General features: G+C 39.0%; 1 protein-coding gene across 10 annotated transcripts in view; it reads left to right on the top strand.

The window, feature by feature from the left end:
* IKZF1 (IKAROS family zinc finger 1) overlaps positions 1-27,196 on the top strand; it is a 69,593-nt gene extending 42,397 nt beyond the window's left edge. For 3 of the 10 annotated variants that reach the window (XM_050321935.1, XM_050321943.1, XM_050321951.1), the window contains exons 4-10: positions 1,802-1,855; positions 3,934-3,993; positions 6,059-6,319; positions 11,846-12,013; positions 13,941-14,066; positions 18,407-18,541; positions 22,670-27,196. In XM_050321935.1, coding sequence (XP_050177892.1) covers positions 1,802-1,855; positions 3,934-3,993; positions 6,059-6,319; positions 11,846-12,013; positions 13,941-14,066; positions 18,407-18,541; positions 22,670-23,373 — 1,508 coding nt within the window. In that variant the 3' untranslated portion in view covers positions 23,374-27,196. The remainder of the gene's footprint in view (positions 1-1,801; positions 1,856-3,933; positions 3,994-6,058; positions 6,320-11,845; positions 12,014-13,940; positions 14,067-18,406; positions 18,542-22,669) is intronic. The other 7 variants (XM_050321959.1, XM_050322003.1, XM_050321968.1 and 4 more) reach the window with 7 other exon arrangements.
* The last annotated feature ends 578 nt before the right edge of the window (positions 27,197-27,774 follow it).

Here is a 27,774-nt window from a genome sequence, read left to right as displayed (position 1 = left end):
TGATGGCATGGGTGGAGCTCCTCACACCAGTTGTCCCATGGGAGATAGCTTATCTGTGCACGCCTGTGTCTCTGGAATAATATACATTTGATTGAAAGCCAAAATTAGAGTAGGGAAGAAATTGGCTGCCAAGAGCTGATTGGCACTTGGAGTCAAAGGAAGCAGCATGGACCCTGCAGGGAGGATCTCCTTATCCGTCAGCACCAGTCTGCTCTACCTGCAGGTGTGTCCCAGCAGTTCCTGCTACTACTCTTCTTCCTGTTATTTTTGTTACCCTTTAAAAATGTCTTTATCTTTCAGCATTTTACACAGAGAGGCAGCACAAATGCTTGATTAATAGGGCAATACAGTGCTATTTGTAGAAAGAAGAGTGCAAAAAAATAATTTTTGAAAGCACCTCAGTGTCTGCTTTTTCTGAAACCAATTAGTTTGTTCAGTCCCATCTATGTTCTGTTGTGTCTTTTGAATTATGCTGAAGAAAGGCTGAAGCCACTGCATAACTAATTATGGTTCCTCTGCCCAGACCTTTTGTTGTCCTTTTTCACATGAACATGATTCTTCATGTCCCTTCAAAAGCTCATAAGGTAAAGATACTATTAATGGAAACATAATTTAAGTTAAAGAATTGGGTTTGTTCTTGTCAAGTCTGGCTGGTGAATAATGACTCCTTAAGTATTCTGTGGACAAACAACTTGCATTTCTGGGAATGGCATCCTCCACTTGCACCGCTCTTGTGTGGTGAAAACAGAGCTGATACCACAGTAAATGACCACGATGTAAAAAGGAAAGGGGAAGGTTTGAATTGCAGCTCCATAGCCAAGTGCTAGACTTTAGGTACACTGTAACAAACCCAAATAGCTGTTAATGTCTTATATCAGAAATAACAAGTGGAATTGCTGGCAATATTCTGTTTTTTGAGTTTTGTAACAAGAAGTGTAAACAAGAAGAGATCCTCTCTGCATTTTTTGACACATGCTGGTATGCTGAGGTGGTTTATTTTGGCCTGATAAGCTTTTTTTCATCTTATTCTGCTTTTTTAGCAACATTTTTTATCATTTATTAGAAAGATGGTGTTTAAAGTTTTTTCTCACTGTAACAATGATAATGTACTGTCCATATCAGTCAGGTATGATTGCTGCTTGAATAGTTAAAGTGCCTTCATAAGAACTCTTGTTGGACTTTAAAGCTACCATTTAAACATCAACTAACATCAACAAAATACTTCTGGCTTGTCAAGTGGGCCATTCAAACGAAAAATTACATGCACCCAAACTATTTGCAGCAACTTCAAGAGAGATCTTTCTTTGCTGTTGGCTACTAAGTACAAGCAAGACATTGCGTGGAGCCAAAATTGGATTATCTGGGTTATTTTAAAAGGAAGGCTAAGGGATAAGTTCTTAAAGACAGATATATGCCACAAGATACACTTAAGTACCTATAAGGATAAAGGGTCAAATCCCATTAAAAATCAAAAGGAGTAAGGGAACTCTCTATTGTTTAAATGCCACAGAAGCTTCAGTGTGATTTCTCTTTCTCTGTTACTCTCTAAATTTCTTTGATAGCCAGGTCTTATGCTTTTTTCTCTTTAAAAATCCCACTGGAGAAGAATATGACTTGGGAGGGGAATGCCCCTTTCCAAATGGAATTTTGGCCCAGGTACTTAGACCAATGCCGCTGCTAAAGTATCACAAAAACTGAATGGATTTCACATCTGAAAAGGAGTCCCATAGCTAGAAGAGAAGGTAAATTGGCAACAGATTGAAAACAAATTACTAATTCTTCAAATGCCTCTTTTTTCCAGCTGCCTATTTCTCTGTCCTTCGAAAGCCACCCTCTACGTCCAGTTTTCCAGGAGGTCTGTTTGGTTTCTTCTTTCTCCTCACTATTGGCTCTTTCACTCATTGCAAAACACCTCCCTTCCCTCTCCATGTTGCTCAACTCTTTCCAGGGAAGTGTGACTGTCTCTTCTCATATCATCCTGCCTTCCTGATTGTCCTAGCCTGAGTCTGGTGTGGAGCCAGCTACGCTGCTTTTCAGTGATAAATTATATCATCCTCCCCTTTCCCCCCTTTGACATGTCACTTTTTTTCTAAGACTTGCATAAACCACCTTTAGCCATAGAATGTAGAACAGTCCTTTTAACATAAATTTCAAATGCTCTTCAGAAAATCCTGAGCGAAGTTTCCAGTAAATATCATAGAGCATAAGAGTACCCTGCTTTCGGGTACTTATCCATGCTCTGGTGGGTGAAAAAGGAGTGGGGTAGAGCTGTTCAGCAACACCAAAGCACTCCACACTCCTTGCACAGAAAAGTGGGTTTGTATTAAACTCCTGTGAATTGTAATAATGTGTACAAACAGAGTAAAATCCAGAGCCTTTTAAGGTCACCTCAAACCAAACTGAAGTAAATTAATTAATGAGTAATGTCTTAATGGTGTTAGAAGAGCCAATGAGAAATTATTACCATGATTTGTTATAGAGCTAATTAATGTCTTCATGTGTGTGTATATGGATGCAGATGTGCAAAGAAATCATTTCTACAAAGACTGTATTGAGTAACTGTTTGAGAAACCTGTACAAATGCTGAGTATGTTGTTGATCAGTGCATCTGAAAAATATGATTCACAGGTATTTATCACATCTTTGTACCTACCCACAGTGGCAAGGGAGGGACAGGAATCCTTCCCACAAAAGAAGTAGAGAACACTGTTGATTTTTATTTCCAATATAAGTCCCCAGGAAAAAAAAAAAAAAAAAAAAAAAAAAAAGAAAAAGAAAGTATACTCTGCCTTCCCATTTCTTATTCAGATTTAATAAAAGTCCTTAGTATTTCTATTGACATAATTTCTCTCTCCTATTGTATCTCCTGCATCGGTGGAGCTCATTTCACTAGTTTTCATATAGCAGACAGGTTTGCAAGAAGTGTTAAGTTAGAACATGGAGATATTTTGTTTGTTAATTAGACCTGTAAGATTTCTGTGAGGACACAAGGTGTGTCGGGTGGCCTCACTGTCCATCAGCTCTCACTGGCAAAGTGCACTCTGCACCTGAACTGAGCTCCTGCCATGAGCTGCGCTGCCAAAAGGATGCACTTGTAAGGCATCCTGGATACCTGGTCTGGTCTGTGTGCGGACACCCACTGAGCACTAGGGCTGCAGCAGCCCAGCGGCACAGCTGCAGAGAGCTTTAGTGGAGATTGACTGGATCAATATCCCTGTCATTGGTTATGCCAAGTAATGAACTCCATCGTTACCTGCATCAGTGTGCCCAGTGGCATGTTAATTTGTTTGTGGCTGCTCACAGTATGCAGGGTATAGTATATTTGTGCAACTCCTTTTTTGTAGATACATTGTGAGGACAAACCTTAGAAATACAAACAAAATATATGCCAATATACACAAAAGTATATATATATATATGTAAAATTGCACTCCCTCTTCTTCCATTGCGTAAGACCAGCAGGCATGAGAAGAAAGTAATTTGGTTTCACTTTTTATAATGGCAGAGACTAGAAGCAAGAATGTATCAGAATGGGCATATTGGCAAAACAAATTCTGAGGAAGCTGCACTGTAGGGACCTGCACTGACCCTTTTGAGACACGAGCAAAAGTTTCTCTTGACTTCAGCAGGAGTTAATCTGCTAGCCAGGGGAATACCCAAGAGACATGTATTTAGAAAACATGATAAAACTTGTTGGCTGCTTTGGAAGAAAAGGGCATTTTCACAAATGGGAATTGTTCTAGACAAGTCAGGATTCCCCTGCCAGCTGTCCTGCTGCTGTTCCTCCTTCATCATAAACTACTTATGTTGCCTCTGTGATGGTAGCTCTGCCTTTCTCCTAGGTATTTATCTGATAGCAATAATGCCATCTTCTTTTATATTTACTGCTAGCAGTACCACAAACCAGCCTTTTGTTTGCCTTCTTTATTGCAGCTGCATACGGGGCGGAAGGCTTTAGGGACTTTCATGCAATAATTCCCAAATCTTTTTCCAGTAAGTATACTGCAAACTCAGCTCACTACAGAGCATTTCCATCTAGTTCCTATTTTTATAACTTTTGTTTGTGTCATTTCACTTCTGAATAATGTACTGCATGTACTACCAAAGAGCTTAAGTAGTCTGATCTTTTGGCTTTGCTCACATGTATTTTGTTTTAACTTAACAGAAAATCTACTTCAAAAGCCACCTTCTCCAAATCCCTGGCAGGCAAGGAGCTTATAATTGTTTTCCATAAATATGTGAATTTATTAGTTGTTAATATTACATTATTTTTTATTATTTTTTATTATTTTTTATTATTAAAAGGGGAAAATTGGTGGTTAATTATGGAAAATCTTGTAACATGCTCAAGCCAAATAATTCTATTGCTTCTGTTTGCCATGGTGAAAACAGCAGTGTGGGGTTGTAGTCCACTAAATTTGTAGAATCACTTCTCTTTAGCCAGTTATGCCATCTTTGTAAATCACTGTTTGGTCATTGATTTCTTTTTTTTTACATATGGCTAAATTATTCCCCCTTTTATGACATACATTTTAAGGGAAAACTGTTTATTATGATAAGCGCTTATTCTGTCTTGCATATGATTTCTATTGAAATATGCAATGTCTGAAAAATCATTAAAATGCCTAGATTGGTAGACTTTTTAAAAGGTATCCAGTCAAGCAGTATTCAGAAATGTGAACACCTTTAGGCTTCTGTTTACCAGTAAGATTTTGAGTTAGATACTCTTGTCAGTCACATCCATGCAGTCCTCATGGGACATGTTGGGGGTTGCAATGTGTATCAGAGAAGAGTTTGTCAAACCTCTTCCTTTCAAAGGAATATCAGAGTCTTTCGTCTCCTGAGGTAACTATTGTCCATAGCTTATTACTATGTCATTATTACACCACTGCTTTTGAATGAGGCTACCATGAAACTGCCATTCCACAGGAGCAAAAGTCCTGAACTTTATTGGATAAAACAGACCAGCTAACCTTTAAAGTAAATGCTTTCCTTTTTGGGGTGGGGTAAAGGAAGAGGTTTTTTACTGCATGGAAAGTAAGATTTTGGGCAATGAAATGGCCTTTTTCAGCCTAGTGAAGAAGTATTTTTTTACCAAAATCACTAGATCAGAAAAAAACCAGAAATAACAGCAAAGATTGTTTTTTTTCTACACAAAACATCAGTGGAGAGAAGAGGAGTGAATATTGGCATGAACTGGTCTGAATCTTGGACCTTTTCCTTAATGTTAAAGTTTGCTGTGTTTCATAGCCTCCGTGTTTTATCACATGTTGTGAGCCCATGACAAATTCACACCCAAATTCTTCTTCTGGCTGCAGAAGAAGAATTTTATCCAATAAAGTCATAACAGCTCCCCTGCCCACCTTTGTTGATTTGACTGGTTATAATAGTAGCTCATGGCTGTGGAAATCCTCTCTTATTACTCAGCAATCCTAATCCTTCTGTCCTAAAACACAAATATCACTCTTCTAATTTCCTGAAGTGCTAGTTCTTGCTCTTAAATTCTTCCTTCCATCCTTCCCCTACCCTGGTTTCTTTATCAGTGTTTGTACTCTTTGCTTTCCCTTTGTCCTTGCTTAATCCACAGAATCCCAAATATTTGGATTCAGTACAACACTTGGGATCTTCTTACCAAGTTGAGAATGTTGCATTTTCTGTTTATTTTCATCCATTGTCTTTGATTACTTTCACAATTGTTTCTGACAAACCCCTGAGAAGTGGATTCATTTAAAGTTTTGTTCCAGTTAGCCTGAATTGTCAAAATGGACTCTATAAATGCAAACATCTCAAAGCGACCTAGAGACAGACTTGTAACATTGTTTGGGTTCCCAGCTACCTGGATGCCTCATATTTGTTTTACTGATATTCACTGTTCATTACTCTGTGTGTTACAAACTCATCGCATTGCCCGTAGAATTGTAGTTGTGTTCATAGCTTTTGTTGTTCAGATGTATTGTACATGCTGTTTAGAAGTTAACTCCTTTCATGTGACTGTTTATTTGCCACAATATTTGCTCTGTAACAAAACTGAGTGGCATCCTGTATTGTTTTTTTTCAGCTGGTAATATTAAAATAGAGACTCATAGTGATGAAGAGAATGGGCGTGCCTGTGAAATGAATGGGGAAGAATGTGCAGAGGATTTACGAATGCTTGATGCTACAGGAGAGAAAATGAATGGCTCACACAATGGCCCAGGCAGCAAGGCTATGTCAGGAGTTGGAGGCATTCGACTTCCTAACGGAAAACTAAAATGTGATATCTGTGGGATAATTTGCATCGGTCCCAATGTGCTCATGGTTCACAAACGAAGCCACACTGGTAAGGCCTGACATAGTTTTTGTTTTAGTTGGCAAGAATGGGACACATATTAGTAACTAAGACTTATTTTCTGTATCATGCAAATGTGGCCTCTTGTAAGGTAATACAGCATTAGTGACCATTTGTAACTCAGTTATTTTGGTACACCTTTTTGGACAGCACACCCAACTGTAATGATTCCAGCAAAGCAACAAAGCTCATTATGGATCAGTGATTATGAAAGTGATTGGTAAAATACATGTTAAGAGAATGGTATTGGCAGTCTGGGTAAAAAAGGGTTTAATTTTATGTCCAGCGTTTCATGAATTAAAAACAAGTATTGTCACTGGTCAAATCTGCACTAAAGGGTTTCTGCTGAGATGCTAAAAGAAACATAAAAAAAGAGATATCCATAGGGATAGCTTTGCATTATACAGTGCTGTAAATTTTCTTGCCTCAATTTTCTAATTCTGAATAGTTTCAAAGAGTGCCAAAAATGAAGAGGCTGAAACAAATGAAGAAGTAAAGACCAGGGTGAGTCTCACCTTGCCTGATATGTAAGCTGTCTAAATATTAGACTTCTAATGTAAACTCTAACATCATACATAGTCAGAGCAGAAGAACTGAACTCTACTGTTGTGCCATGCAAGTTACTTTGAAAATAGAGTATTTGGCATTTTTTTTCATAAATATTCAAATCAGAGGGAATTTTAAAATATTTTTAAGGTAAGAACAACCTGGCTGATAGTTAGATTCCATTAAACAGTTGTGCCAGTAAACATATAGATTGTTCCTCCACAGTCATGCTTAAACAACTTCCCCAGAATTAGTAAGGAGTGAGATTAGCAAAGTGTTTTCAGAGTTTCATGGAAAGGATCCAGCAAGAGACCCCAAGTGCTGTCCACCCCCTGCCCCACCAGTGTCTTTCATTGTAACTGTGTGTGTTCAAGCTATGGAAAAGTGGGATCTGCTAGTGTAACATGGGTTAGCCACCTTCAGAAGCAGTAGTGTTACATTGCCTCCTTCAAAGGACTCTTCAATTCCATGTGAAAAATCCTTTTGTCGGGGAAGAACAGATAATTACCTTTACTGGAAAAGCCACAGCTAGTTCTCAGAACAGGCTGTAGCCTACATCCTAGATATAATAAAGTGCTTGTTGGTTGATTCTTTTTTTTTTTTTCCATTCAATTAAAGAATGTCAATATGATCATTTAAAAGCTGATAAAATGTGTATGAAAATGACCTGTACATGAGGCTTTTTAAAAAGACCCATGGGCTTGAAGAGGATGCTGTAGTAGTTGAAACAGTATGTTGCAACTTAAAATGTACTTAGAGGTAGAAGTCTTTATGCTTGTTTAAGCAGACTGCTTTTTTATTTAAAAAATAGCCTTCTGTTACTGCTTCAGAAGAGATGTCCTTGAGGGTCTCTGGAAGTGTTTGCACCAGGGCTGAACAGCTTGTGTAAGGATACACCTAACTTTAGAGAGGCAGTGAGCAGAGCTGCCTTTTTTTAAACCACTCATTGGTAGCCGGCAGGCCAAGTCTCCGGAGAAGGAGCTGGGCTGCCTGCTCCCTGTGACAGCATCCCCAAGGGCTGCCTCACTGGGTGCCAGGTCATATCCCTGGCACAGAAGGTCAGGTGCCTGAACTCCTTGCCTGGCAGAGGGACCTGTGTGCCTGCCAAGGGTGCTCAGGGTGCTGCCACACAAGAACTGTCACTCCAAGGCTTCTGCTTGCTTTGCAGAGCCCTCTCCTTGCCAAAGAGACCTTCAGGGAATCAGGGAATATAGTTCAAGCCTGCAGTGGAAGCACCCCACAAGAGGCACTTCACTCAGGGGGACACCCTTCTTTTACACTTAGTAAAACTAAAGAGTGTGAAGTGTTATTCCTAGGTCCTTCCATGGAAAGAATGCCTTTGCTTTCCCTCCCACCTTGTCCTCATCTCCTTTCCTGAGCAGCCTCTTTGAGTGAGCTCAGGTGGTTTTTCAGGGGCTGGCACAGGGATTGGAAGTTTGAGCTGGTAGTTTAAATTAAAGGGACGTCATGAGAAAGCAGTGGTGACTGCTTTTCCTTTCAGCCACACTGTGAAAATTAAAGTAGAAATGGGATATACTATTACAGACATTTAACTGACTATGCCAAAGCCCATTTCAATACATGCCTGGTGAAGGAATAAGCCTCACAAATGAATTACTTTGCTGCTAATTCATGTAAAACCTGCATATGCCTTGAGGTTTTCTTAAATAAATATTTGATAAGTGAACAAAACTCTAGCACACTAAAGTGCCAAAATAAAATGACTGCCTGACCTGATAAAAAGCATAATTACTTTTAATGAATACACCTGCCAAGTGCAGATATGCAGAGCAGCACCTGATATTTCTGCCCCCTCCTGTCTGCAGGCAGCTGTGCAGCACTCACCGCTTCCTAGCCCCTTGCCTGTTGCCCCTTCTGCTGAGCAAATCCTGCTCACAGATGCCCAGCTCTTCTCACTCTCCTTCCCCTTCAGCACGTTGATTTTCTCCAGCTTGCCATTGTCTTGCTTGGTGTTTAGGAAAAGGGAGATCTAGAAAGGAGAAAGAAACTTCTGCTGAGTGGTGCTGATACCTCAGGGTATAGGTTCAGGTTTCACTTGCTCAGTGTACACTTATGTGTATATATGTTCATATATGTGTGTGTGCATAGGTATATGTGTTGCCTCCTTATATGTACAGTGCTGTAATTTAAGTCACCAGTTACGTCACTTAAATCTTTTTTGTTGGGTGTGTCTTGAATTTATTTAGAAAACTAATGCCAACTGAAGAATGAGCATTAAAAAAAATTAAAAAAGAAAACTCTAGAGAGCTCTGCAGGTCTCTCAGGTGATTTTGTCATATTATTTAAGAAATAAGAAAAAGTTCAATTAAGATTATATATATTCTTCACTGAATAAGTGGTCCAGGGCCTGTGCTCCCACAAAGGCTTGCAAATCACTGCAGTGGTGGTTGATTAAATTATTCAATTCAGGGTCCCATTGCAGTTTTTGTTCCTGGGCCCATATTTGTCCATGACTACACAACATGGTAATATTTGCCCAGGATAGGTATGTGCTCTTCAGAACTGGTGAGAAAATAACACAGAAAGCTCACTGTTAAAAAAAAAAAATAAAAAAAAAAGGTAATTATATATTTTTTCTTTCCACCCTGTCCCATCCTCATTTGGGGAGATATCACCAGACCCAGTAACCTGCCATCGGTGACTGTTAGCAGTCCAGCAGGTCTGGGAGCCTTTGCTGGGCTTACAAGGCAGGCATTCCCCATCCCAGTAATTCTGGAATGGACAGGCAAGGGCCAGCCAAGCTACCTATAACTTCAGGGTCTCTCAGTGGTGATGGTGTTTCTCTTGTACAGAAAGATGGGTGCAGGCTCCCTTATATTTGATCCCACTGTAAGTTTTGTAGAAATATTTGGCATGCAGCAGTATTGTTTGAAATGCTCCCTCTGTCTGTCTTTTCCACACAGCAAAAGACTTCACCCTGTAATTGGGAGAGCTGTAGTCTAGAGATGCATTTCATTCTTACTTTACTTTGCATTTCATTCCAGGAGTACTTTTACTATCCTCGCTTCTTCCTCCTATGCTCCTCTAAATAAAAATAGCAGAAATGAATGCTAGAAAAGCTGTATAGTAACAATTAACCATTTCTTCTGGATTTGTGTCCCCCATGATGCACTGACTTCTTCATTACTGTTTCAGACTGTTTCTGAAAAATGCTGAGTAACTGCCCCAAAGCAGAGATACTTACCTCTTTTCTTTTTCCCCAACCACTACTGTGCATGACTTATGAATCACATTGCAAAGTCCTGTAAGGCTTACGCTGGCATTTTTGCTGGCCACCCCAGCTGACCCAGTTGTGGGCATAGTTTACAGCTGCTTGATGGACAAAGAAAGTGAGCTTGTCTGGGTTGACAAGGTCTATGCTTCCCTGCTTGAAACTGTTTGACCAATGAAAATATCTTGTCATTAAGTGGATTCAGTTTACTGATTGCTAAATGCTAAAGCTGCCAGCCCTGATGGCAGGGTTTTCAGATTTTTGGGTTGGGATTGTGCTGTTGTCTAATTGATCTTCAGCTCTTCTGCTGCATTACCCTGAAGTCAGACATGATCACACTGCACATATATTCACATGTATGAACATAAAAGTTGATCCTAGGTGTGCAAAATAATACATGATGGTTTAGTGAGAGAGAAGAAAGAAATAATTTAACTTTTTTTATATATATATTTTAACTTAAGCTGTGAAATCTTAAATACGATGTTACTGTTATGCAAATAAAATCAAAGCTAAAACCAGGTAATTTCTGGGCTGTTTCTAGTATTGTTAATACATTATAATTACTACAGCAGATTAAATTTATGCCTAAAAGAAACAGAATTCAGAAAATGAGTTTCAAAGCCTGGTTTGACTTAGTTGAGGGCTATGGAGAAGCAGGCATGCAAAAGCAGTTTCTGTCTGGTACAACTGGAAACATATTTTATTTCCCACTCATTTCAGAAAAAGACCTCATTCATCTTAAATTTAAAAAAAAAAAAAAAAAAACAACAACAAAAAATTCCAAAAAAAAGCCCAGAAACAAAACAAAAAAAAAAATCACAAACTAATAAATGAGCATATTGATTTTAAACAGCACTACAAAGCAAACAACAGCCATGTTAATTTTTGCAAAGGCATTGATTCATTTCCTTGATAACAGGCACCAATTTAGACAAATCAAGGCTGTGTCTCTTCGAGTTTTGCCCTGTGTCTGTCCAAAGTGTAGACCATCAGAGCCTGTTTGTGCAGCTACTCTGTTGATACCTCACCTAGGGAAGGATTGGGACTTTGCATGGAAGTACAGGGCTTCCTTTGCACTGTCTTAACTTCTGTGATTTTGCTCTCTCTCTCTTTCTCTCTTTTCTCTGTCTCTTTCCTGATTTGGCTGCTTAGGGACAGACAGGTAATGGAGAAGAAATTGAAAGGGAAAATACAGGGAAAATGTAAATGAAAAGAAGTTATTATAACTGTTATAATGAAGTGCCTTTCATTTAAATATAAGAATGTAACGCTGAAATGAACTTGTGATCCTGAAATGCATTTTTAATGAGTTTCCTTTTTATTTTGCTGCTTCAGTGGCATATTTTAAAGACCCTTTGAAAAAAGCCACATTAAAAACCCCACCAAATGCCACAACATGCAAAATTGGATATTGGTTTATTCCAAAACTGCTGATCAGGAAGAGTGGCTCTTCAACACAAAATGTTGCAGTCACTTTATTTAAATGAGTTTGAATTTGCATTGTGATGTGCCATTCTGATTTAGAAAAAAAAAATTAGATTTTCAGATCAAATTGACCCAGCCAGTGAAGCATTAAGAAACTGGCAGGTTTAGTCTGAAAGCCTCATGTTATATCAAACCTGCAGCCGGTGGAAGTCACAGAGCAGCAGTGAGGAAACAACTTTCTCACTGAAATCTTTCTCTTGTTACCGTGTAAGACTTTTTTGTTCTCATGTATTTTCCTCTTCTCCCCATAGGAGAACGCCCTTTCCAGTGCAATCAGTGTGGAGCCTCCTTTACACAGAAGGGCAACCTTCTGCGCCACATAAAGTTGCACTCAGGTGAAAAACCCTTCAAGTGTCACCTGTGTAACTACGCTTGCCGTCGCAGGGATGCCCTCACAGGACATCTGAGGACTCACTCAGGTAAGTGAAGGTGTAGGACTAAGCTGATAAGCACCCCTCTTGAGGAGGTAAGGGTGGCCACTTCTCACCCTGCAGAGGCACATAGCCCCATCTTGGGGTTAACCAAGCTGTGAGCTGGCCACAGTGTGTTAGCAGCAAAGAAATGACTAAACACATCTCGCACTCATGACCCTTCCCCAGAAGACCTGGGGTTTTTTCCCATACTTCTTGGATGATTCAAAGTTTCTGTACTAAGGTTTCATCTTACAAGCCTCATGTGAGTAATCCATTTCATGAAAGTACAAACATGAGTTAGAGCTGATGAACGTCTTAGGGTAAGAGATGATATATAGGTTGAAACACAGTTTGGTAGTCATCCTCAACCTAAGGAGTGAACACAACCTACAGTATTATTTGTTGTACCTTGTTATTACACATACTATTAAAGAGAAAGAGTGGGGAGAAGGGAGAGGGTGGCAGAAAGAAAGATAATAATCTTCCACAAAAGGGGACTATGATGGAGTTTTTTTAGTTTCTTGTCTCAACAGTAATATGGATATGAGTAAATATTTTTGAATAGCTGCACTTTTCCATTATCAGGAACCTGTCATTGTTCGACAGAAGCCATAGTCACATACCTACTGTGAAGTAAAACCAATTTAGCACATTTAAGTGCCTTTAAAAGCAGACTGCAGTCTCATCTAGTTTCCCAAGCTAAGCTGCAAATGCAGATTGTTATTGGGATGGGAGAACTCCAATACACATTGCTGGAATTGACGCCGGTAACGTTACTTGTGAAAGTTGGCTTTGGGACCAAGTTCTGGGTGGCAAAAGGAGAGCTCTCAAAGTGATGTTTTTGTGCTGCACAAAACTAAGGAAGTTCTTTTCTAGCACACATATTAAATAACATAATAAAATCCTTAGTGTTGATCCCAGATCTCCAAAATAATTTGCACTTCTCCTGTTTGGTCCCAGCCTGATTGAGGAAAGCACATACTTAAAATAGTATTTTTCCTCCCTCTCCTTTGCTGTTACTGATTTTCACAGATGCACGATTTGAAACATAATTCTTCATATACATATATATGTATGTATGTATGTATATATTTGAAATTGCACCTAGACGCTTTTGTCAAACTATGAGGATTCTGTCGTTGAAGAGACAGTGCATAAACTGTAGATAGTGATTATTTCCTGCAATTGGTAAATTGACATCAATACATTATAAAACAAGTTGGATGTCTGAATCTGATTTTCACGTAAGAATTTGTAAATAAAGTTCAAAAATTAAACTGTGCAATCATCTAAAGTTGTGAAATCACATATAAGGTGACAGTCTTCTCACATTAAGACAGAAAATTCAAGTCTAAAAGTACCCAAAACAGTATTGGTGTGAAATTCCTAGAATTAGCTAGACCTGGATTGGCGTAAAACAGAAAAGAAATTGTCATGACATTTCTCTTGAATTTCCAGAAACAGAAAACATGCAGAATCTAAGATTGTCTGAAAAGGGTTGGGCTCATTCTGTTTACATCAGAACCGACATCCAGCTGTGGGCAAGTCTCTACCTATACTACCAGTTCCTCCACTGGCAGTCTCTGTGGGTATAGACACTAAAGCAAATACTTTCAGACCTTCGAAGATGTCTCAGTTTCTAACTTGTGCAGATGCTGCTTTTAAAGATTTAGTGTTGCAGTCTTTATCTGATGTGGATCGTCTAAAATCAGCTTGCAGCACCCACAAATTTTGCCTGTTGATGTAAAGATAAATAACTAGTTTTCTTTTAGTTCTGTTTTCATTTAGATTTTTTTTACATTGATGAAATCCTTCTTCAGTTCACCACAGCATGGCTTAATTTTAGGAGTGGGTTTTTCCTATCGTCATTGCCATTTTTAATATGCTGTTGAATACCTCATCTGAATCTCATAACTGATTGTGTTTCCTCCAGTTGGCAAACCCCATAAGTGTGGATATTGTGGTCGCAGTTATAAGCAGCGCAGCTCTTTGGAAGAACATAAAGAACGCTGCCATAACTACCTGCAAACCATGAATCTCTCAAGCAGCATTTATCCAGGTAATAACTGTGTCCATCTGGGGAATAACGCTGTCCTGTCATGAATGCAGGAAAAGGAGTGCAAAAGGAACAGTAATACCATTTGTGGCATTGTGGAGGCACACTACACCCCTCCCCACTCCCCCCTATATGTATGATACTGCATCTGGATTATTCTTTATTTGAGAAATATTTAGCTGTTGTCTCACTTTGTTTAGCTCAAGTAAAAAGCCAAAGCACAATTCAAACGTAGCAACACCCTTGCAAGACCTGGAAAACATCAGTTCCTCATCTCGAGACAGTGTGACTACATCACCTCACCATTTTTGTTTGGAGTCCTATACTGTAATACTCTTCTGGATGTTTTTTTTTAAAGAAATTTAATGCCAGTGTTCTAGGTAGGGCTGCAGAACCTTCTGCATTGCACATCTCCTTCCCTTTCCAGGCATGGCTTAAAGGGCTCACTTGACCCCTGGGACCAACTCATGTAACAAGGATATCTGTCTTTGATCTCACTCTTCCAAGCAAGAGGACATGAAGCCAGAGGCATTTAATTTAGGCAGTTTGACTTGAGCCAGTCCAGAAATGTTAATAATTTATTGACAGCCTTCTTCCCAACCTCATCTTTAAAAGAAAACTGAGGGGAGGTGAGAACCTGTTGTTCTTCTCTGAGAGATTAGTTTTATGATGAAGGTAAAGTCTATTTCTTGGAGAATATCAACTCTAAAACTATGCCTAGAAATAGAGCAAGCAGATATTGGGGCTTGGATTGTATTTTTTAATAAAGATCCTAGAGATCTGTATGGGATCCATCACAGTAATTAGCCATACAAAATCCCCTCGTATTTGCAGTTTTAGATAGAGAAGATCCAGCTTCTGTGGTGGAGTTTAAGTTCCATTTCCTGCATACCCTTTTGATCCTGTCAGTATATGTTATTTGGTTTGTCAAATGACAAAAATGGAAGGTTCTCTCTGCCTTATTTGCAATTATGCCTCATTTAATATTTTATCTCTGTACAGAACCTGAATATGTTTTTACATGCTATCAAATAATGTAAAGTATATGCACATAATGATAGCAGTGAATACAGCTGAGATGCTTTTGGCAGACAGCATGTTAGAGCAGCGCCCCTTCTAATTTTATTGAGGGGCTGGAGAATGTATAAATAGAAAAGCTTAGTGTAATATACAGTAGGCAACAATATTTACTCCTCAAAGAGGAGACATGATTTAGAAGCAAATACTTTGTTTTAGAATTTCAATCTTCGGTGTTTGGTACATGGATTTGAATCTGTGGGAATGAGTAGCTGAACAACTACTAAAGTCTTAGTAGGAAAAATGCCCAGATGGAACTGGTGTCAGGAATCATAAACTTTAATAGTTTTAGAGATGGACATTTGCTTATATCAAATCATGACAGGAGAGCTTACACTAGCGTACGGCTAAATATCTAATATCTCAGTGGGATGAAAACTTGAGGAATTCATTAATGCTTTGAAAAAATCACTTTTTTCTTGTATATACTGGAAGTATCTTGTAAATCTGTATTTGATGTAATAGGACTGCTTTTGCAAATTAGAAAAAAAAGTATTAAGTTCAGGTCTTAGACCTTATATCTGGTGAAGGACTTCACTCTTAAAAAGAATTTAGTACTCAGTTAATGAATCAGTTCTTTACATTTCTAGAACATGAAACTTTCCTGCATTTTTCCTAGGATTTTGCATGAAGAAAATATACAAGAAACAATAGAGTGTCTTTCTGGGACTTTTTGTGTATTCTGTGTTATATCTAGAAAAGCAAGTAGCTATACTGCCTCTGTTATTACAGTATTTCAAGGTGTGATGTGGATCTATTATTCAGGCCATTTTTCCCCAAAAAAAGCTGATACAACAAAAAACATTGATACCAGAAAAAAGTTGATACAACAGTCTGCTAGAGTATCTGATTTGACATTCCACCACAGCAGGATTGCTTTTAACAGCATTTTTAAGCACCTTTTGCAGTATACGTAGATAAAAATGTCAGTTGAAAGGACCTACACTGGTAGAAGTTTTCCATTAGCTTATAAATCTCAAAATATAATTGTGAAAGAAATTAAATAAAGGAAAGATCAAGAAAAAAGGAGCAAGAAGGGGAAAAAGAGATTGTATTTATACTTTAACTTTTGTTTTCTTCCTTTAAGAGAAGGAAATGCAACACAAAATTGGAACCTGATGAATTTAATGGAAAAATTCTTATTTTAGAGGACTAGAATCTCACTGTTCATGTGAAGTTCTTCTCTTAGAGATGTTATGTGGAGTTTTGCATTTGAGTTGAGTGGAAGTGTGCTGAAGTCTTACTGCGCTTATATAAAATAACAGAAGAAATAGTTTATGAAGTTTAAAAAGGTCAATTATAATTCTTCAGTCACTTGGGAATATTAATTTGAAAAGATAAAATTATTTACTTTTTCCAGTTTACAGATACCGAATTACAGAGAAATAGTTTTCCAGTTGGTAACAAATTACAGGGGGTTTCAGTTGCAAATGATGGATATTAGTACGTAATACAATTTGCCCTTTTTTTTAATAGCAGTTTCAAAAGTTTGAAAGTTTGACTGTTGAATACGACTCATCCTCTCTTGAACTGATTAGAAATGTAATGCTATTATATTCTAAACAAATACTTCTTGATCATTTCAATGTTTAACTAAAAAATCAGTCTTTTGTTTCCCTGTTAAATGTCTGCTTTAAAACATTCTCTGTAAGTCTCCTCCTGAGGTTGTACTTGAAAGCCTTGGCCAGCACAAGATGCTGGTGTGTGCTTGTTCAGTGGTGACTATGTACCATCAACACCCTTTACTCTTCTTCAGCTTCACGACCAAATTCTGCTGATTTCTTACACTGGTCACAATCTTTAGTGTCTTATGGGACTGGGGCATAATTCTTTGAGACTCCCTTGTCACTGTCATTGTCATTGTCACTATCACTGTAGTATGTTCTGCTGCAGCAAGGACTCAAGAACCACCTATGTATTCTTCAGTTTGGTATTGCAGAGTGGTGTTGTCTGGAACACTTAACCTGCTCCTCACAGTTATCCACCAGACTCTGATTTCACGTATTTCAGGGACAGTGAAATTTTCACAACCATCCTTTTGAGGCTGTGGTATAGTGTCAGAATAATGTTGCATTAGAACAATGTGTTCTCAACTATTGAGAAACACCAAGGTACCAGAGTAATGGGTTCTGTGAACCAGTAAATCCAGTGATAAAAGGAATTCTCAGCAGGCACAGAAGGCAAAATGTAGCAGAGCAGGGCACCTAATTGAAACAACTTAAAGAATTGAAGCCTAAAAATCATCTTTTGCTTCTTCCTTTAACAGAAACTCACAAGTTCAGGAAAAATGTTCATATCTCAGTAGCAGGTAAAAGTAAAATTAACCTCTCTCTCTGCCTTGACAAACAATAACAATGATGACAAAATAAAAAAAAAAAATAAAAACCAAAACCCAACAAAACAATTGTGCTCTGATCTCGCTGCATATCATCTTCACTTTAGATGCTCAAAGTCAGAAATACTTTTCCATGCATTTTTCATAGTCATTGTTTTGACAGTGCATTTTCATACATCCCTTTTGTTTCTGCAGGAAAATACTGAAGTAGAATATAGTGAAAGTGAAATAGTCTTCTTTTCCTAGAGCCTCACAGCTAAGCTCCTAATTCTACAGTGTCTCAGCAACAGCAGGAGGTTGGGAAACAGGTTTGAGTATTGGAAGTCAGTATTCCACTGTAGGTGTGATTTTATCAGTTTAAATGGTTACTTAAAATATAAATTTTATCAAGGAAGTATCTAAATATTTGCTAGGGAAAAAGGGACTGGGGAGAAGGGTTGGTGTAGCTTGCAAATATATCTTCCATTGCTGGAGTTTAGAAGTTTATCCATTTTTCCTGCTAAAGAAGCGATGATCAAACAAGTGGTTTGACTTGGAGAGGTGCAGAGGGACAGTGGGAGGTGTCAGCGGGAGGGTGAAACAATAAACTGCTTCATGTCCAGTTTAATGTTAGGACCTCGTTTATTCACAGAAATGCAGAGTGGCTGTAGAACAAAAGTGGAGTGATTGCATGACATACAGGCAGAAACTTTACGGTTGCTATCTCATTTTTGTATCCTAAATGAGGGAAACATGAATATGTACATAGATTAATCAGTGTGAGGGACTTTGTTACCAAGAGTCAGAACCGTCCTGTGTCTGATGCGGTGAGCTCCTTCATCCAGTTGCTTGGGAGCTAAAAGACATTAACTGACAAACAATAACCTGAAGACAACAGTTCCATTAAAATGGAACAAGCCTGCCTAACCCTTCTGATGTCATTTGATTTCAGTCATAAAAGAGGAAACTAACCAGAGTGAAATGGCTGAAGACCTGTGCAAGATAGGGTCAGAAAGAGCCCTCGTGCTGGATAGACTAGCAAGTAACGTCGCCAAACGTAAGAGCTCTATGCCTCAGAAATTTGTTGGTAAGAGTTAAACGTTTGCTGTCTCCTAAAAAATAAAACAAAACAACCCCCCCAAAAAAATTACAGGATTTTTACTTTTGCTTTATGATTTTACTTCGTTTTATAAATTAATAGTATGTATCTCTACAGAAGCAGATACAGAGATTTGTTGGGGGGAAAAAAAGACACAAATATCTCCAGCATACATTTTTGCATGTTTAATTTTCCACATCTGGAGATCAAATTTAAATCTTTTTTCTGCCTTTTTAAAAGTTTATGAACCAGATCATTACAAGATCTGGACAGGCTCTTGAAGGTGCCTTAAGAACCTGAAGATAGGAATAGAAGTTTCCTGTTGGGATGGCACTTGACCACACTTTCAGAGTTATTTTATTGAATTCTTGGATGACATTAAGATCTGGGCATATTGGTGTTTCTGAAAGTGTTTGCGAATAGTTGAACATAGACTGGGTAATATTCTTCATCCTTCCTGAGAAAAATACCTAAATGAAAAGATCTTTGAGTACTTCTATGAATGATGCAAAAATTTCATGCCCATTTACACCTAGTAGTTCCTGTCTTAACAGTGAAAAATTTGATGTCATGCCTATAAAAATGAAGGCTCCTCATGTATTGTTCTGTTTTTATTAAGCAGTGGTTACACCAGTTTTGTGAGACCCACAGACAATATTTTGTCAGCTATGGAGGGTAGTCTTAAACAAATAAAAACAGAAATCGAAGGACATCATATACTCATATCTAGTTAGATTCTTTTATAATTCTCTGTACATTCTTTTATAATATTATTCTAGAGGAGACAATCAGATAAAACTAAAGTCTTTGAAGTAAAACACACGCTGAGAAAGTCTTCAGTCAAAAGTCAAGGCAAAAAAGACCAGTTTGTGGGACAGAAAATGCAAATACACTTTCTTCAACAAGAACACAAGGCTGAAAGGAAAATTAGTATTTCCTAGACAAGGAAAGGGAATTCCAGCTACATAAGAAGGTGCAACAAAAGATTTTGAAATAAAGTCCAAGTTTTTTTCAAGTCCAAAGGCAACAATTCTAGGAGGCAGTAAAAGATAAGAAATGCTTGTAAAAGGACAAAATTTGTAGTAGAGGTAGTTACCAAAAATATGTCAACTGTGTCAGGTAAACCATATTATTTTAGACGCTCTAGTAGCTGATTGCATTAGGCAAAATACTAATTCTGTGAAAGCTCCAGGAAGACCAGAAGTGCTAAACTTTAAAAGGTACTAGCAAGTATCCTATATGCAATGTATCCGTGGGTGTGGACTAGCTGTATCGTTCTCCTTTTCTCTCTTCACCCTAAGAAACAGTAAAGAAAGTCAGTTTAACTATGAGTTTTGGAAGGGCAGAGTTTCCTGTCGGTTAGTTATTCAGGGTGCAGTGTGGGAAGACAACCTACTGACAGCAGATATTTATGGAAATTTGCTAACCTTCAAAAGGACAAACTTTGCTGACAAGAAAATGCCCCCAAATCCTTTCCTTTCCAGTCCTCACCTGCTGCTTCATATAATAGGGAAATTTCTGATTAATTCAAGGTTGGGCTGGCTGGTCAGTAGAGTTTTTGGGTAGTGAGACATGTTTATTGCTCCTGCAGATTATTGTGTCATCCCAATCCCAGGGAGAAGGGGCAAAGGACATCCTTCACATAAGAGAAGGACTGTCTTTGTCTTCTGCTTTGCTAGTTTTTTCTCAAGACTGAATTCATTACCTTTCAAAAGTGGGATCATTCACCAAATTCAACTAGTTACCTGTAAAATTATCTCTGTATTCCAAACTGGAATAACTCCCAGACCCAAAAGCAGAACTGGGTCATCCAAACCAGAGAATGAGAACTGCATGAAAGGTTGACACATGGTTATCATGTTTTAAAAAATAGGCAGCGAAGAAAAGAGAGGGATTAAAAATACCAAGAAAAATAGTATCCACATGCGCTGAGTGCATTTTTACCTTTTAAGTACTTGCTTCAGAATCCTGAGCAGTGCAAAACTTGAAGTGCATCAAACCATTAGCAGTTTAATTTACTTATGCTCTAATAACCACAGAAATGAGCTATTATTTTTAATGAGTGCAAGTGTTTCCTACATTGCCCAGATACAGAAATGGTACCTGCCTACCTTAGGTTTGTGTCTGTTTCGGGCACTTCACTTGGAAAAAATTTTTCTCATGAACACTTGATCCTCTCAGGCCAACTACCAACTAGTTATGCTACATAAAGCAAATACTACCCAAGAAAGAGATACTAAAATCATGCCTTCTGGATGCCCAAAATTGTGTGTTTAATGAAGACCTGTCCCAGTTTTCAGTGGTGTGCAGTGCCCATGGAATATAAACGATACTGACCTCATTTTAGCCTCCTTGAATCAAGAGTATAAATTCATATTAGGAGGGGTGTTCTGCATTTAATTCAAGAGTCTTTCACAAGGCCTATTTTGAATCTTAAGCATCAAATTCTGCCTGAAAACTATACCATTATCAAGGATAAATCTTGAAGAATGCACTCCAGTAAAGGGCTTCTTAAATTGGCAGAATGATTGGGAAAGAAAACAAGAGGAACTGGAAGCTTATGCAGCACAGCTAGAAGGTGTCTGTACCCTACATCCCCTATAGGAACTTACTCAATGCTCAGAGTATTTCTTTCTCTGATTGCAGAGCAGGGACAAACTAGTAGGAAACCGTATCTCGTGGGAAATACCGACAGCAGGACTTCCTACACTTTGATCCCCATCCTTGCAATAGTGTCAGGCTAGAGGGTTTCTGGGCTCTTCGCTGACCTTGGATAGTCAATTTGAGTGAAAACCGGGTGGGGAAATTATTGATAAATTAATGTGCAGAACTTCTGATAAATTTTCCATGCTTCTGTTAATGTTCCTTTTGACAAATTAGGACTCTGTGAGACCTACCAGCAAATTTCATATTGAACAGGAAATAATGACGGCACATAGAAATGTTTATAGCTTTCAGTGTTTTGCAAGATCTGCAGAGCTAGAAAATCCATGCAGACTGCAAACATTCTCTTATTGGTAGACCATAGGAATCTGTGGAAATATTTTACTTCTTTTCATTTGCATAAATTTATTAGAGGCCTGATAATAACATTCATGGTTTACATTGAGAAGACTGCCTAAATTCATAAAATCAGCATCTGTGCATTTGAATAGTTTCTTCCACTCCTAACTTTTGCCTTCTATGTTTTGCTTAGTCGTATCTGTCTAGGAATTTGGGGGAAATTGTAGTGAAATTTGTGTTCTAGGGTACTAGGGTATCCAGCTAGAGATACATAAGTGCAGTCTGATGTTTTAAAAGTTAAAGATTTCCCCCTAACTTTTTGGCATCCCAACAGAGTCAAGTTATATGTAACAAGTAATCTTGCTCTAGATGGGGCTTTTTACTGTGTAGGAAAAATATATTCCAACTACAAACACACCTTAATTTTTTTCCATGGTTCTTGGTTACTTCTGTATGTGACAACTTTTTGACACAAAATATTTAGGAACATCGGTAGCTTCTGGTAACGTGTCCAACATGGCTTATTAAAAACCAGGTGTGTGGGGGTGGTGGCAGTACAAAATGTAAAGTTTTTGTTGATTTTTCTTTAAATTACGTGTGACCACATTGCAATGTGGGTTATTTCTAAGAAACTGAAGGTCTAAAACTAAAGCATACAATTTCCAGTCTAAGAATGTAATACTTCAGGGAAAAATATTGATAATGGACTTCATGCTCTGAAGCATGAAGGCCAGACTCACTGTGATTGTGCTGGTACACTGGCTTCACTAACCACAGAAACAATGCCTCAGCTCACTGTAGGGACTCCAGTTAGAAAGGAGAAAGAGAGGATGAAGCACTTGGTCTGTAGCCCCCCTGAGTCCCATGTAATTATTTCCAGAATCTAGTTTTCATCCATTTGCTTTTCTAAAGCCCTCAGATTATTTATCAGGCTAAAAAAGGCCCACCAACCCTCCATTTTTCTGCCTGTATTAGAGAACTGTGAATACCTCAGGTGGATTTCAGAGGTGGATTTGGTCAACTGTCTTCTTCCATCTTTTATTAATCCATGATGTGCAGTTCCTTAATTGTGTAGAAATGAACCATCTGACTTCTCACTCTTTTTCACTGCAGGTGAAAAGTGTTTGCCAGACCTTCCATACGATGCCACCACCAACTACGAGAAGGAGAACGAGATTATGCAGACGCACGTCATCGACCAGGCCATTAATAATGCCATCAGTTACCTGGGGGCAGAGTCCTTGCGTCCCCTTGTCCAGACACCGCCAGGGGGTTCTGAGGTGGTGCCTGTCATCAGCCCCATGTATCAGCTCCATAAACCTCTCGGGGACAGTCAGGTTCGCTCCAACCTTCCTCAGGACAGCGCAGTGGAAAACTTGTTGCTGCTTTCCAAAGCCAAATCTGTCTCCTCCGAACGAGATGCCTCTCCCAGCAACAGCTGCCAAGACTCAACAGATACAGAGAGCAATAATGAGGAGCGCAGTGGTTTGATCTACCTGACAAACCACATAGGTTCCCATGCAAGAAATGGCATCTCTATAAAAGAAGAAAACAGGCAATATGACGTCTTGAGAGCGGGTAGTGACAGTTCCCAGGATGCTTTCAAAGTGATCAGCAGCAATGGGGAGCAAGTGAAAGTTTACAAGTGTGAACACTGTCGAGTCCTTTTCTTGGATCATGTGATGTATACAATCCACATGGGTTGCCACGGGTTCCGTGATCCTTTTGAGTGCAACATGTGTGGCTACCATAGCCAGGACAGGTACGAATTCTCTTCCCACATAACTCGAGGGGAGCACCGTTTCCACATGAGTTAGAACTCCTCTGGCACAGATCTAGCCTCAACAGCTGTGTTACTGGAGCTGCACGAGCCATGACAGCAACAAAGCACAAGTCAACTGGACAGTAAAAGTAACAAGAAAATCAGAAGTTCAGCAATTTTTTCTCACAAGAAAAGAGATTTCATTTTGGTAGCATGCATTGCAACTCAGTTTTCTAAAATGAGTTTTTACTGAAAATGTTTGATCACCAAAAACCTTTAGTAATGTAAGTAGGAGCTTTTGTAGTCACATAGCTGAAAGCCCTTCCCTTAACTGATGCTTCTTGTAAACCTCCCTTGCCAGAACTGTTAACCATGCCAAGGATGCACCACGCGACGAGGACACAACAGGCAGGAGTGACCAAGCTTTCTCTCTTAACACCCTGAGCACTGGACTCTTCTACCAGATGTATGTTTTTTGACTTCCTGGTATTATTTGACTCTTTTGTGAAGATTGAACTCAACTGAAGAAGTAGGGGCCCGTCTCAGATGACTTCACGGACAGCTGGGGTGGTACAGGACCCCCCAGCCAGAAGGTTCTGAGTTGCTTTGGTGGTGTAAAGCAGAACGTTTCCATCTGCAAGGGTGCTACCGGTATTGACATCACAACATGCCTTGTTTGTGTCACTAGGCAGGTGGGCAGGAATGTGAAAGATAGAAAAAACACCCTTGTAATATACTCTGTGAAGTATAAATTGCATTTAATGTATAGAAAATTGTTGGCTCTTCTTTGAATAAATATTTTCTCTTCCTATCCAATAAACCCCCACTCTTTGTTAAGTAACCCCTCCTCTCTCTGCATAAGCAAGTTACAATGTATTTAATTTTTCTTTCTTTTTAAAGTTTCAGTTATTTAGAAAAGTATGATGTACAGCTGAGAGAAGCCCTAGATAGATATATGTGTGGGGAAAGTCTCTTTATGCACATTTTTCATCTTTTTAAACTGTCTGGGAAATATCCAAATGTCCCTCTCTTACATATGAAAAAAATCCCATTTTGCTTGCACAGAAGACGCCCTCTTGTAGATTTTGTGGCTCTACTCATAAGTGTTGCACTTAATTAATTTTAAAGCACTCAGATGAATTAAACCATCCAGTCAAAATTTGCAGGCTTCTTCTTTTTTACTGGCATTCACCATTTCATGAGGGACCAAGCCCACAAAGGTGCTGAGAACCTCGACTTCCTATTCACTTAGTCATTTTACTACATGCTTTGAGTTACTTTTACTTCAGGGAACTAATCGTAAGGTTAAAAAAATGGTGGCTTTTGCAGAAGGGAGACCAGAGACTGCAGCACTTTGCAGAGTGCAGCAAGGTCAACCAAAAGCTTTCTCCATGGGATTTTGCTGCAGATACTGTACCTTCAGTTATAATAAAAATTTCTATGACAAATAAATTTTAACCCCAAACACAGCTGATATTTAAAAAATACCTTTTTTTTTTTTTTTTTTTTTTGTAAAGCTTCTACTTAGCTTCCTCTTCCAAATATTTCTTTTCTTTCCCTGAACACCCTCGTAATTTAGGACTGGGCAAAAGAGACATTTTTGCAGCTGCATAAAAATCTGTCATCAGTGTTACAATACTTCCTGAGCAACATCCATAAAAATAACCCATCTTTGTAGCTTAATGTATAAGTACTTCCACTCTGATAATAGCTGGATATTTTGCAATAAACACAATCAAATAACCTACAAGACTAGCAGTCTTGTCATACATTTACACATTTTCCATTCATAAGTGCGTGCAAGCACATCTGTTTATTACAAAAAAGATTTGATGGCATCATGAACTGCTTACATCTAGGCCAGTGTGGCCTGATACTTGGAGCTATATTCGATGCACATTTCCTATATACACGTACTATTACAGGCACACAGAGTTCCCTCTTCTGCTTTCACTTTTGCAGGTGTAAGTCAGGAGCAACAACACTGAAGCTAGAGGAAAGATACTGATGAAATAACGAATTACAAATACATGCTTCTATATGCTATATAAGGCAGGCCATACAGGCCTCGGCTTTTTGTGCCAGCTCATGCCAGCTTGCTTCACCTGACACGTGGGCACAGGGGCGTTCTTACAATGAACGTGTCACTGACAGTTGAGCAGCTTTGTCACCAGATGCGAATTTTCTCTGGCTGGCTCTGAATGTGCCCAGACCTGGTGCATGCACCCGCAGCAGTGAGAACACATCACTAGCACATGTTAGGTGGGCTCGTACATGCAGGATGACCTACAGTCCCCCAAAAATGAGTAGTATAAACTACAGACCCAAAGGTGATCCCCTCCATTCCTACAGTATATCTCGGTTGCCTTAAGGAACTTTATTGATCTCCCTCCACTCCCATGTTATAACTCAGCTGAGACTTTATTCTTGTAGCCTTCCAGCTCAAGATGCTGCAAAAGGGGTGGCACAAGGAATCGCTGACCGCTTTCATGCCCCAGATGTGGTTTTGTCATCAATGCCTGCTACACATTCAGCTTCAAGACAGACTGTACCTGGCAAAGAGCTATTATCAAATATTTTATACAGAAATAACCTGAAGAGAACTTTTAAGAGGGTAGCTTACTTGTTGGGTGTCCATTAATATTTTTTTCTATTTAAATACAGTTGAAACAGATCCATTTTTCATAGCTGGTAGGGATATATTCAGCTGTTCTTACCCCTCTCCAGTTTTGATCAAGACCAACCAAGAGGGGACAAAGTAATTTCCCAGCCCTGCTGCAACGTCCTGTGTGCGATCAGACATTGGCTGTACAGTAACATTCTGCTTTTGTTGCTCTTAGACCTCTTTCCTGCTCTTCCAAGATTTAGGTCACTATATATATCCTATGCCGTATTTTTTTTTAACCCTTTATTTTAAGAGACCCCAGGCTATAAAGGGGAGGGGGACAGAAGCTTACTCAGGTGGTTTTGTTTCTTTGCTTTTACCAAAATCTGACACAAATAACGTCACGTTCATGAACCGTGTAAACAAGCACAGCTCCAGTGGAGTTTAAGACTGTCTCAAACATGGCTTTGAAATGTGATTTATGATTACTGGATAGGTTTGCTGCCTTCACAACATTTCTGTGCACACATGCACGTGTTCGAGTCTCTGTGTCACTTCTCTTGCTGACATGCACATGCCGTGTCTGTGGCTTTGTGTATCATTAATATTTTATATACATATGTATTTGTATAGAGATCTAAAATGGTTTATATGAAATGATGATGCACTGTCAGTCACAGTGGGTTTGTTTCCTGGCTCTGGAGTTTTCTTATTTATACTATAACAGAATATGTTGATGTTATATATTAAACAGTACAGTAGTATAAGTAAGTATATTAAGGCACAATGTATGAGAGGGCATAGTCTAAAAGCAGGAGCAAATGGCATTCTCTGTTCACAAAAGGGCTTTCTAAGGTTTGTTTTTTTCCAGTGTTTTTTTCTCTCTTGCACAAAATCATCTTCATTTTGTTTTGAAACAAGTGGTTCAATAATTTTATTTATGAACATATGAAAGGATGGCATGAAAATAGGATGTTGTGTCTGTGTACATCGGAACAAATTGTGCCCTTGGAAAACTAGTTTAGTGTAACCTCCCTTTTTCTCTTTTTTTGCTACAGTGCAATACCCTGATATAGCTTAGCTGAAATTTAAAAGAAGTAAATATGTGAGTGGCTTTAAGTTTATGTCTGTTTTTAAAAAGTAAACAAATGACTGCTTCCCAGTCCTTCCCCAGGCACTGCCTTTTCTAATAGAAGAGTTGTATTTACACTTTTTTTTTTTTGCTGTGGTTTTATATTGTAACTTCATTTTTCTTTGAGAATATTGTATTTAAAAAAAAGGCAAATTTCATAAAAATTGGAAGTGTAATTAAATTATGTCTGCAAAATGAGATGCATCCTTTAAGACAAAAAACCCCAAACCCCTGAATCCTTTTCTCAGTCTGCTGGTGGGTGATGAAGTCGCTGGGCACAGCTGGAGGCCCTGTGTCTGTGGGGTGGTGGCTGTGGGGGGCACAATGTAAGGTGAGGTGCAGGCACACAGAGCGAGGCGCACACTGTGGGCTCAGGGAGCGCTCAGCCTTGAGTGGGGCTTCAGCTGCTGCTGCCACAGCCGCACCCTGCTCCACGGGGAGTCCATCCGTGCTGCCCTCACAGCCCATCCTCTCGGGCCAAAAAAAGCCAGGCTCTGTCATCAGCCCCTGCTCACCACCTACGAGAGGCAGCCTTGCTTATCCAGATCAAGTCCTAAACTGGCTACCTGCTGCCTGGAGCGTCCCCGCCCGAAAAACACACACAGCTCCTGTGAGCAGCCGACTTTGCTTCCTTTCCAGCCCTCTCCTCTTACCCTTCCCTCCCACCAACCAGACGAAGTCATTACAGAACACAATTACCTCTGCATGTAGAATCATGG

This window comes from Myiozetetes cayanensis, unplaced genomic scaffold (assembly GCF_022539395.1).
Source record: "Myiozetetes cayanensis isolate MyiCay16 unplaced genomic scaffold, myiCay2020 scf1, whole genome shotgun sequence".
NCBI lineage: Eukaryota > Metazoa > Chordata > Aves > Passeriformes > Tyrannidae > Myiozetetes > Myiozetetes cayanensis.
The sequence above is the reverse complement of the archived record's forward strand: the minus strand, read 5'-3'. Positions and strand labels throughout refer to the sequence as shown.